The sequence below is a fragment of the Hetaerina americana genome, unplaced genomic scaffold, assembly GCF_022747635.1.
Source record: "Hetaerina americana unplaced genomic scaffold, ioHetAmer1.1.p SCAF_3, whole genome shotgun sequence".
Taxonomy (NCBI): Eukaryota; Metazoa; Arthropoda; class Insecta; order Odonata; family Calopterygidae; genus Hetaerina; species Hetaerina americana.
In genome coordinates, this window is record NW_027286874.1 from 109,470,625 (window position 1) to 109,483,519 (window position 12,895).

The 12,895-nt window shown below is 35.4% G+C and overlaps 1 protein-coding gene across 1 annotated transcript in view; it reads left to right on the forward strand.

Annotated features, from left to right (window-relative positions):
- LOC139690502 (uncharacterized) overlaps window positions 1-12,895 on the forward strand; it is a 39,884-nt gene that overhangs the window by 16,296 nt on the left and 10,693 nt on the right. The window contains exons 3-7 of the mRNA XM_071587959.1: window positions 1,165-1,309; window positions 2,146-2,305; window positions 5,964-6,091; window positions 7,566-7,784; window positions 10,206-10,376. Of these exons, the coding sequence (XP_071444060.1) occupies window positions 1,165-1,309; window positions 2,146-2,305; window positions 5,964-6,091; window positions 7,566-7,784; window positions 10,206-10,376 (823 nt within the window). The remainder of the gene's footprint in view (window positions 1-1,164; window positions 1,310-2,145; window positions 2,306-5,963; window positions 6,092-7,565; window positions 7,785-10,205; window positions 10,377-12,895) is intronic.

Here is a 12,895-nt window from a genome sequence, read left to right on the forward strand (position 1 = left end):
ACATTTCCTGAAGCTATTTGGGACATTCTGTATGATTTGATTTTCCATATAACTGGGATTTATTATGTAAACGTAAAACAAATGACACAGGGTGAAATTGAACAAGGGGTACAAGTACAAATTAGAGCAATACACTTCACAGTCTTCAGGGAGTTGTTTTCTGCCACATAGGGTGACATTTAAAAATATTGAGTCAGTAAATGGTGATATTTTAAAAATACATATGTTGCTTTCAGTGTTTTCAATGCATATTTCAGCCTTTTTAGCTTCAATCCCATAAAAATAAATGCCTGCGAACTAACAGTTTATGGCTACACTAAAGTCACTGGGGAAGTCATATTGTCATAACACCAACTTCTTAACAAATATAGATGGCAAATAGAAACATTATGAATGTAAGAGAATTGATGCAATTAAATAGTGCATGTTATTGAACAAAAAAAATGTTAACCTTCGACATTTAGCTCATTGTCACTCTTTATAAATAAACAGAAAATGTTTCACATATTAAATAACAGTAATCTTTAGTGAAAAAGAATATGTGAGCACCAAATTACAGCTAAGTGGACTAGCCAGAAGGATATGCAAGTATGCCTACGTAATTGGTGAAGAACTTTGAAACTATATCGAGTAAAATGAGACGTGGATTTTTCCATTAATTATTATTTTAATATCATTCCATGAAAATTGAATTTTACAATACCTTAATATATTTGTTCAAGGGGAATATTTGTGTGTGGTATTTACACAATGAATGTTCTGATAGCTATAGCAAATTTTTAGCTTTCAGATGAAGATAAACTAGCGATTGAATATGCTGGCTTACCAAAATTCCAATCATTCCCTGTGTTAATGCTATACTGTAATCCTAAGTTTTCCATCGTGGTACCCATATATAGCTGGAATCTGGCTTCAAAATGCCATCTGACTAATATTAATCCTGGTATTCCCGATGAATATTCCTCTAAATCTCAAAGAATAACTGTATAGGACTTCGGTAAAATTCGCTATGGATGTTGGATGAAAGTTTTCACAGCAGAGTAATAGTGCATTGCTTGTTACACATTTAGTATTCATATTTCTGGCCGATTAATTTATTAAAAACAAAATTGGAGACACTTATCGTTATTCAGTGATTTAATGAGCATTTCACTTCTATTGCAGACTTTAGAGCCTAACTCAGTGTCATCGGAAATGTCTTCTTCAGTGACAAATTGCCCTAGTAACAGCAATTCAACAAGTGGTGCAATGGAAGGAAATGAAAAAGTTGCTGTCAATGGCTGTGTGCAGAAATACGCAAGTTGTGAAGGTAATTGTACGATTATTTTCCTTGTGAAAGAAAATTATCCTACTTCATACTAGACTGCATACCCAGTTATTCTACGTTGATAGCCAATAGTGGCAAAATTATAAATATGTCTGATGTGGCTGTGGAGTCGGTGAATTGTAGGATTTGTGTTTTCCATGCACAGTCATGGAACTACACAAGAATAGGGAAACATTAACAGAACTAATATGTACAGCACAAGCTACTTAAGCAGATCTGAACAGTGTGGTGGCTCCCTGCTTCCTACAGAGAGGCCCCGGGGTCGAATCCTGGAGCTGGCACATATTTTTCAGTGGTATCCTAATCCCAACTTGAAGTGCTCTTTGGAGAGCACTTTGAGTGAGTTCACCGTCAGTAAATAGGACGTTCAGCTGCAGACCCCTTGACGCCTTTCGTAAAGAGTAGGCTAATGCCGATGCCGGATTTCTCTTCACCCTTCATCCTTTCCTGTCCATCCCTAATGGCACAAATGACCTCAGCTGTTGGTCACTTCCCCTAAATACTACTACTACAAGCTGCTTAACAGTAATTGATGTCAATTCATTTTAATTTAAAAGCATATCCATTATTAATTTAATAACATTGCAGTAAATTAAAACTCAATCAATCAAGATTATCACTCCAATTATGTAACAGCACATTTCAAGTGAAGTGTTGTCTTAATGGTGTGCATCTCAGCAATGCTTTATTCTCTAGGCAATTGGGCTACCTCACCTTTTTTTTCAATACCTTCTCTATTTATTGCTTCATCATAGAAAGTTGTTCAATATTTTCGAAGGAACTGTCTCTTATATGTATTTTTGTTCATATTTCCTTAGATGATGGCAAAACGAAGTGTTCTGGATCATCTGAAACTGATGAAGGTGGTTACAAGAGAAAGCATTCAAATGCTGACAGCTTTAAGAACTCCTCTAGCAGTCGTGTTGGCAATGGAAAAATGGACTCCAAGGCCAACAAGGCCAACTCAACCCGGACAAGGTAATCAGTTTTTTAAATGAGTTTTTCTCTAATATCATTGGGAAAATAATCTTAAGATTACAGTTTGCATTCAAATTTTACACATCTTTCTTGAGAGTAGTTCAAAATGCAAGGAGCAGCATTTTACTCTCAGTGGAGGAACTGTAAAGAGAAATTTAAAGATTAAATGTAGGAAATTACAAGTACTAATATTGTTATCCATTATTGAAATAGAAAGAAAGACTCGTACTTTTCCACAGATTTTGCAGGCAGATCTGTGGAAAAGTACGAGTCTTTCTTTCTATTTCAATAATGGATATCAATTACTTCCACGAAGTGAAGCCTGAAACTAGAATAATAGAATATACTAATATTGTATTTGTGGTTTATAAATCCGAAGCCATAGGTGCAAATAACTTAAGTTTAAAATCAATAAACAATATTTGTGGTTCCATGCTTTTAAGTTATAGTTCAACTTCATCTTTTTTCTTCAACAAGTTGCCAACTGGCTTTGCCACTAGGGGCAGCAAAGTCGGCTAGGCTAGCTTCTACCATATAGAGAGGTTTTCTTTAGGGAGTGAATTGTTTTATCATCTCTCAGAAAAACTCTAGTGGATGCATACTTTCTTCAGATACTACTGCTATGTATAATATTTTCCAAGAATTTTCCCTTCTTAGATGTTATTATAATTATGTTTTTCTTCTCAAGTGTCATAAGTTTGAAGAAATTAAGGTGTACAACCTTTTTTTGCCTGTCAAAAAGAGAAGCATTTCCATTGAAACATGGGTCAGGGTGAGTAGTGGTCCTTTAGTAGTGTTTTAATTAACATTGAACAAATGGAATATAAAATCATTTCATTGAAAAACTGATCTTATCAGGGTTGTCACTTCATGGGGGGGGGGTGATAAAAATTGTAGGCTATTGGCTGGAAATTTTATTAATGAAGAAATCCAAAAGCCAATATTTAAATTTTAGCTGACAGATCCAACACTGGTATTTCAGGCAATTTGGTATTAATACTTTGAGAGATGGTGTAAAGAGGTAAAATTATTATTATTATTACTTTTTATTTGCCCAGAGATCACAATACAAAAATACCAGGTGGGTGGAGTATGTACATGATATAAGGCACGTCAAAGAGGAGCAAAGACACAGGCTCAATTAAGATACATAAAAGAATAGATGCTCATAGTTACATAAGTGTTTGGTACAAACCCATGAACATCGGCTGTAACATGCACATACAATATCAAATTCAGAAAAATCATTAATCACAAACATGAATCAGACCATGACCATTGCTAGAAACTAAAAGTATGAACTTACTGGTTGGGAATATTGTTGAGATATTCATCAGCCGAGTAAAACATATTGCGCTGTAGATATCTTTTTAATTTATGCCTGAATGCAGCAGTTCCCTTTGTATCCTTGATACTTTTGGGTAGTTTGTTATATAATCTGATGCCCATTTCATTGGGTCCTAATTTCAATGCTTTAGTTCTTATATTCCCATAATGGATGTCATTTCTGCCTCTGGTGTAATGATGATGATAGGCAGAGTTAAGAGAATAGTTGCCGATGTTATTTTTTATATATAGAATTAAAAACATAATGTAGATGCATGGGAGTGGTAGCAAATTTAATTCACGGAAAATAGGCCTTGATGGAGCATTGTGAGGTTTCCTGGTGATGATTCTAATAGCTTTCTTTTGCATTTTAAAGATGGTTTGAGAAATGGGAGGAGGAGGTGATTTCTTGGGCAGATTGTCACCTTGAGGTGATGAAGATAAGATTTATTTTGTGTATGATCGTGTCAGTTTTGTGACCATGCTTGTTATGTAACCTAATTTGAAAACAAAAAGGTTGCATTAATTACACTTAATGTTGACTGAAGGTATATTAAGACACATTTTCAAAATGCCTGTTTTCTAGTTTTAAGTACTTCTCTATCTTTGTCGTTATCTCGTAATAAAAGCATGAATTAGTTTTTTTCAACACCTACATTTTAATTAATCTGATCTTGCCAGTCACATTTTTCACCCCTTGAAATTTCACTCCAACCACTTTTTCCAATACTTTTTGTAATTATAATGTCATAAGCATTTGATTCTATTTGGGCTGTTCTAGTAGTTTTCAAATATATGACAGATATAACCCGAAGATTGGTTTACTAGGTGATGGCAGACCTCACGTAGCACTAAGCCCAACAGCTTGTGAATCTATGCATTAAAGCAGTAGTAGTAGTAATATTTTAAGGGGAGGCGACCGACAACTGAGGTCATTTGTGCCATAGGGGTTGGACAGGAAAGGATGAAGGGTGGAGAGAAACCCGACGCCGGCATTAGCCTACTCTTTACGAAAGGCGCCAAGGGGTCCACAGCTTAACGTCCCATCCGACGGACGGCGTACCCACTCAAAGTGCCCTCCACAAAGCACCTCAAGTAGGGATTGAGATACCTCTGAAAATATTCAACACCGCTGGGATTTGAACCCGCGCCCTCTGGGTGGGAAGCCAATACCTTAGCCCCCGCACCATCTCGATTTGTTATATTGCTTGTTAAATCTGTATTTCTGACTTCAGCAATACAAGATTAAACAATTGTTGATTGTGCACCACACTCTCGTATACCTATTTCGACTTTGAAAAGTTCTTTTGACTTCCCATTTATCTTAGCATTTGATTCTTCCATTGGACCTTTGGTAAGTTTCACCAGTTTCTAGGGCATGCCTTATTTTCTAAGGTTTGTCAGCATCATATGTCTGTTGCCTTTCTCAAAATCTGTTTTAAAATCCATGAACAAATACGTAGGATAATATTAGACAGTCAACTTTTCTCAATGAGTTATCATATCATATGATCTATTGTTGATTTATCCCCTCTAAAACCGCATTGATAATCACCTATATTTTACTCAGAATAGTCGGCAACTCTTATGAAGTACGCTTGAGAATAACTTTAACGTTACAATCATATCCCATGTAATTGTTGCAGATTCTTTTGCCATGTTTTCATATATTATTAATATGATTCCTCCTTTCTAATCATTTAGTAGTTTTTCATCTTTACATGTTTCAATAACAGCTCAGATAGTTCCATTTATAAGCAATTCCCTCCATTTTTAGTATTTATGCTATAATAGAGCTGCTGCCTGGTGTTTTATTAATTGATATACCTTGAATCCCTTTAGTTTTTTCATTTTTAGTTGGCTTTAGTTCCTCCAGTTTGTTTGTCTACTTTTCATAGGTAAATTGTAATTACCTGTCTAATGACTTCATCAAAAGCCATTTTAAGTACCCTAAAGTTTCTCCAAGTGTTTTTCTTATCATAAAATTCTCCCCTGCAATTTCATGTGTATTTACTTTTCATATTCTTTCTCTCTTCTAAACATATTATTTAAAAATGTAATAAACAATTTGATCAGTGCTATATGATATAATATATAGTATGTTTGGTGTTGTATAGAGTATATTTTATACATATACCTGTAATATATGTACCTATTTTTTCAATATGTATGTGCATGTTAGAGTAAGGGTGTGATTTGTAATTAAATAAAACACAATTAACTATTTAATTCAATCTGTTTTTATCTTTATGGTACAATGTTTACTCAATCTTAAAGGCATCTTTGAAAATATTGTGATTTGCGGCAAAGTGATTTGAATGGCATCTTCCAGGTTTAAAGATGGTATACTACAGGAGGAGGAGGAGGAGGAAGATTTTGATGATGACGACGAAGATGATGATGATGACATGTTGAGCGAAGAGGACTATGAGCTGGAGGAGGGGTTGGGGGAAGGCCCAGGTGAGTCGCAATCAACCATTTACCAAATGCCATCCCTTTGAATTTTGCCAGTGGAAGTTGTTGTTTGAAACACTTAGTGTTTGAACTGTGGATGGCATTGGTCTTTTTCATTGTGTTTTCAAATTACATCTCAGCTCTTTGAGCTTATCAATTTTTTTCATTATAATGAAGAATTTTCCTCCTTAATTTTCTCTGTCCCTACTAATGAGATCCCATGCCTCGAAATTTTACATCTACATCATACCCCGCAAGCCGTAGCAAGGACATGTGGTGGGGGATGTTAAGTCACCACCCGTAAATAGGAGCAAAAGCACTTGCAAAATCAACACATACATGCAAAATTATGCCCACAGTGGCGTGTACATTCATGAAAATATCCTTTTTGTTCTACACGCATGCAAATACACATATTATCATCTAACAAATGATTGCACATTAGGATGCAGTTAGAAATTTATCCAATAACCTGCAAGCTAGAATTTGATAAGTAAGAAGGCGAAATTCCACAACCGCATGGGTGTGCAACATACAACGGTCTCCTCCCCAAGGACATGGTTTCAATGTGGCATGATGCAAGTGCATCTTTTAATTCGGATTGTTTTTTGATTTAAGATAGCAACCCGATCCTACGCAATTATCCCTGCCAAGTGGGCAAAATTAATTGCAATCAAATTAAAATCACCAAAAGTTGAATCACTCATAACATAATCACAATTAAACTGACTTCATGAAGTGCGTGAATAATTTTTCCTTTTAGTTAAAATTTTGAATCCTTTGTATTCAGTTCTAGACACTCAATTAGGAGCATTATGTCCTGTAGTAGATTTATAATAAAACAATAGAGAAAAAGACAAAGACTTAATATTTTTTCCATGCCTATATCATACCAAAGTGTTTTCTTTATTAATGTTTTAGTTTAGTGCAAGTAAGCCTGACATTCATTTTAGAACCAAGTATTCCAAATGGCAGGTATAGGATAACTTCAGTAAGTTTGAAAAAATGGTTGCAATTTTTTATTCCTATTAGTTGGAATGCTACTTTGTTGGATTTTTTGATGCAATTGATGGTAAATAAAGTTTATTAAATCATGTTAAAAGGGAAGAAAATAATTTACTTTGAGAACTCGTGGAAAATGTTTGGAAATATTTCTCAGCTCTTTATATTTTATAGATTTTTTTCCCAGTCCCAGAGTTTAGTGTAATCTTAATAATGAGGATTGATCCATGTTTATGGGTTTTGCATTCCCATTTTGCACCTCACAAGCATTATATTGTGATTGTGACACAGTTTGTATGCATGTAGTTCTTGATTTGTAATGATAAAGAACGGATGGTAGCAATTATCCTTTCTTGATTATGTTCGAATTCCACCTAGAATCTACTCAATTTGTTGAATTGCAATGTTGTCATTTTTATTTGTAAGACGGCAAACTTTATTCCTAATTCATGCTCCATGTTCACTTCTGTGTTTCTAGAGGGGAAAAAGAGGAAGGTATGGGGCGAGAGAGCCAAGTGCCAGATATGTGGCCATGTGGCACGAGATGCACGGCGTTTGGAACGCCACACCACGCTGGCACACTCCCGAGCTGTGACATACAAGTGTGGAATGTGTGGATTCACTTGTCGTTGGAACAAGGAGTACTTTGCTCATGTTAGAGGCCATTTCCGTGGGCCTCCTTATCAGTGTGATTCTTGTAAGTTATGTTTGCAATATGTATGCCTTGTTAGTGGTTTTAGTACATTGGGGTGGACACATATTGTCTAAATACGTGAGTTGTGATTTGACTTAATCCTAAATGTTGTGGTATTCTTGGAGCCACAATTGTTCTCCAGAGGTGACACAATGTGGTTGAAGTGTCATATTCTAATATATTTTTTACATAAATAAGTGGATGCCATAATTTTTTGCTTCAGTTATCATTTTTACTTCCATCTCACCACTTCACTGGGCAGAAAAGTGAAAGAAAATGCATAGTGCCTTGAATTCTTGATGGAAATGTGCATTTTGAGGTCTTAGGAGCACATTTTGAACATATATGTCATTTGCATTTCATTTTGAAAAAAATTGGCACTATTGTGAAAAGCAAAATTCTGTTTTTTTTTGCATTTTTACAAATTTTTTTATTGTTTTTTTTTTAGTTTGTAAGTGTTTTATTTTGAGTTGTAGTAAGAGTAGTAGAACTGGTGTAGACCAAAGCAGTCTGACAAGAAGCGATTCATATTTAATTTTATATCTCTTCATTTGATATTCTTGATTAAAATTGAAAAATGTCTTTTCGCATTAAATTTTAAAATTGCGATTTCAATTTTTTATGCCAGTTTTGCAGTACTGATTTATCCCTAAATCTGATTGTGTAGGAAATGTTGTGGTCATAGTGATGACTCAGTCAGAGTTAAATTTCAAACAAGTCTGGGATTTCTCAATTTCCCCAAAAATTTCGGGGTAACAGGAAAATTGCTGATTTTATTGAAAAGTTTGAGGTAAGGTAATATTGTCATATGGTGAATAGGAATTCCTGATGAGAAAGATGATCCTTTTGATTGTGAATTCAGTTTGTGTTTGCCATAGACTGTTTCCTGGGCAGAACCTGGAAAAAAGCAAAACTAATTTTGGGCTGACTTTGGTTGTTAAGTAAAAATGGGATGATCTGCAAAGAAAGTACCTAATCAGATTCCTAGAAGGTAAGGTAATATTGTCATATGGTGAATAGGAATTCCTGATGAGAAAGATGATCCTTTTGATTGTGAATTCAGTTTGTGTTTGCCATAGACTGTTTCCTGGGCAGAACCTGGAAAAAAGCAAAACTAATTTTGGGCTGACTTTGGTTGTTAAGTAAAAATGGGATGATCTGCAAAGAAAGTACCTAATCAGATTCCTAGAACTAATGAGAAGAATTGGGAAAAAAATCTGCATCAGGAAACTTAGGACAAAGTCAATAATGGGAATATATTAAATAAGTGGCCACCCTGATGTTTGATATTTTACCTTGAATAGAATTCAGTAAAACTTCATTATTTTGAAATCTAAGGGGCAGAAAGTAATTGAACTTCAATATATCCTGGTTTGGAATGAGTAAACTTAATTTACTGGATATTTTACTGTGAAGTACATATCTCAAAAGATTTCTTTTTCATGAGTTTAATTGCTGAAAGGAAAAAAGGAAAATTTTTTTAATTGATTCATTCAGCGTACAGCGTGATGTTATGATAATGATCATAGGTGCAAAATTATCTCATACATCTGCCGACACAGATTGATTTGATAGTGGAAGTGTACAGTAAAAATCGGTGTGACAGATCTCTTAAGAACTGGACAAATCGATTTGAGAAATTAAAATTTTACATTAGTTTTCAAGCATTTTTAAAAAATAACATTAATAATTCTTTGTAAAAATTCTCATAATTCTACGGATTTCTTAGATATCATTAAATGAAATGAACCAGCTCCAAATCTGGGCTGAGACTTTATTCAAGGCATTAACTAATTCTTATCAAGACTTGACAATTTGACTCCTGACTAAAGAAAGCCCGAAAAGGGCAGTTTTCCCTTTTCTCAGATGGAACCTGAGGAGATTTTCACAATGATGAAACTGAAACCAAAATAAACACTCAAGTTAATATCATGCATTTTATTTAGAAAGGACTAATTGCCTAAATGGATATTTTTCAAAATAATTGCTGAATAAGCCTCATAATTTACGTTAGGTTTGTTTAATTTTGCATAAAACTTAGCTCTCCTCTTTCTACTTTCAGCAGAGGCTCATTAGATTCTCTAGTGTTAAGCGGTGAGTGAATGCTGATAGTTAGCCCTCACACCGTTTAGTACAGCTATTATTTTAATATTCATAATTTAATGATTTATGAATTCAATTTAGTGAAACTGCTAAATGATTCAATATAGAAGAGTTTTTAAGTTGAGGTTTCCATATACTTAAATGCATGTACATGATGATTTTATCATCAATTGTAATTATTTTTGCTTCTCTCCTTTTCTTCCAATTTACTTTGTCTTTGTTCTCCTGGTATGTGGATGTCCTTGCCATGCTATTAGGATGACTTTTATAACATGCGCGTATCCCACGCCCTGTTCTACATATTTGATCGATTTCTTCCAGGTGATTTCACTTGTGATCGGATCCACCTCATATTGGCCCACAGGGTGCGGCACGTGGAGGAGAAGCCATTCCACTGCACTGAATGTGGGTGCCGGTGCCGCTCTAGGGCCAGCCTCACCGCTCACATGCGCTCGCACAACAAGGAGCAGCCCGTGCCCAATGAGTTCAAATGTGAGCGAGCTTAATTGCTTACCAAGTGTGTCTTGGTGATTCTTGCACTTTTTTTTAGTAACGCCTTCCTTTCATCACAGAAACACTGGGCTCCTAAATTTGCATCATTGCTCTACCAACATAGTCTGATTTAAAAATCTGTTGTGAAGTTTTCTTTGTTTGGTTCCCTTTTAAAATCTGGAGTCTTCTGGTCCTCATTCATTGTTCTCGGTGATACATGGAATAAACTTGTTAAAATTAAAGCCCAAGGAGATGTAATTTCATCTTTGATCAACTAAAAGTAGTCTCTAATAATTCAATTTCCTGTTTCTTTGAACCAGCAGATTATGTACATTGGTTTCTTGTGATGAAAATTTAGTATTTAAGTTATTAAATATTATTTTCACGCGTTCATTGGAGTTAGCTATCATTTTATTGGCTTTAATACTTTTCCTTCATACCATTTTTCATATTCTCTCTGAATTGACTGATTTCTCTTGTTTAATTTCTGAGCATGATAGCTCTAATCCATAATTTGACGAGACCTTTGGGCTTAATGAAATACGCATGGCATTATTAACCGAAATACGTGCATCAGCATAACATAATTGTGCTTTAATAGCTATGCTGTAGGCTTAGTTTAGTTTTTTGTTCATAACTGATCAAAAGTATTTCTTCCAGAATGAGTCAGAGCCTTCCTTTGGGACTAACAATTTGGGTAAGTTTTAATGTTTAAATGATTTCTCACAACTTTCATCTTAAAGGCTCTTAATAGTTAATTATGAATCCAATGGTTTAAGGCTGCACCTGCATTACATGTAAGTGAAATGTTACCATGATTATTTAATTTTTCATTTTGATTTTATTGCCTTTTCATGAGAACATCTTTTAAAATTTTAATGCCTAGGAATTTTTTTTTAATATCCATTATTATTATTTCATTTACAAATCAGGACCTTAAAGATTCTTTCACCGATACAGTATCTTTCTACTGGATTATTTCACTGGTACAGATCTCATCTGAAAAAGAATACGACTTGGTCAATACTTTTTGCTCTTAGGTTTTATTTAAATTTAGAGTTGCCATGAAAGACTGAACTAAACCAGTCATAGGTTATATGTGGAGCAACAAACACGTGATGAAGGAATGACACAGAAGAATCATTGTAATATTTGGCTGCATATATGCTTGCAGAGAACTTCATTGGAAGTGGTGATTGGTTTGGGAAATCTTAAAGGAGGAACAATGTTTGCAATAAAAATGTGTCTGGTTAAGTCATGCGTTGATTGTGAAGCTGTTGAACCATTTAGGAAAAATTTGCAAGCACTGATAAATGCATATGATCTGCAGTTATCTCACATCTGTAATGCAGGTTAAATTGGCCTGTTAGGGGAGAGAATTCCCATATTATATGCGAGCTCAATAAAGTGAATCCCAGAATGAAAAATCATTTTAAAAAAGTCCCAATTCAGGTGGTAGTCACAATTGGAAAAGTGGTGCTGGTTTTGATTACACCAAAGTCTGACGAGTATAATGAAATCCCTCCCTGAACCTCCCTGAACACTGAATCTACCAAAAGAATGCTTTACATGCATTGTCACAATGGACTAACTTCATAATCCCTTTGTTTTAATACGAGGGTCATCCGGAAAGTAGTACCCGTTCGTGAAATAAAGACACAAAAGTAAATATTAACAAACATAAAAAATTTTATTTGAAAGAGGATACTTTAAACTACTTCTCAACATAATCTCCAAGCAAATTAAGGCATTTGTCATAACGTGTGACAAGTTCCTGTATTCCTGCTGCATAGTCCTTCGCCGCCAGCTCATTGAGATACGCGAGGGACCCATCTTGCACAAATTTTTGCATAATGCAGATGGTGTTTAACAATTTCATGAACAATTGTTCGAGAAACATTGGGAAAATGCTCACAGATGTCATCAATTGTGACGCGCCGATCGTTCCTCACGAATTCGTCAACTGAGCTCACCAGTTGGTCTGTAATGACAGACGGTCTCTCCGAACGCTCATCGTCGTGTGTGTTCCCCCTCCCCATGTTGAAGTTGCGACACCACCGCCGAACAGACGACTCGTCCATTACATTGTCTCCATACACCTCCTTTAATTGGCGATGAATATCACATGGGCGAACGTTTCTTGCATTGAGGAATTTAATCACTGCCCTCACTTCACAACTGGCGGCGTTCTCAATTTTTTTAAACATTGTAAACAATCACAGAAACAACACAGGCAATGCTAGCGTCACGCAACTTGGCTCAGAGAAGGCAGACAAGCCACTGAAGCTATCTGACCTCGTCCAGCGGCTACTCGCGTCGTCAGCACTTCATGCGGCACGAACGGGTACTACTTTCCGGATGACCCTCGTACTATGTTGATATTCTGTGATGAATGAAAACTAAGAAGGGAAAGTGAATGTCATTGTCAACAGTTCTCCTTCCCTTCTTGGCATTAAACAATCATCCTGTGCAGTTGGTTGCATTAGGTGCTTTGATTATTTCAGCCAATAAGTTAAGGG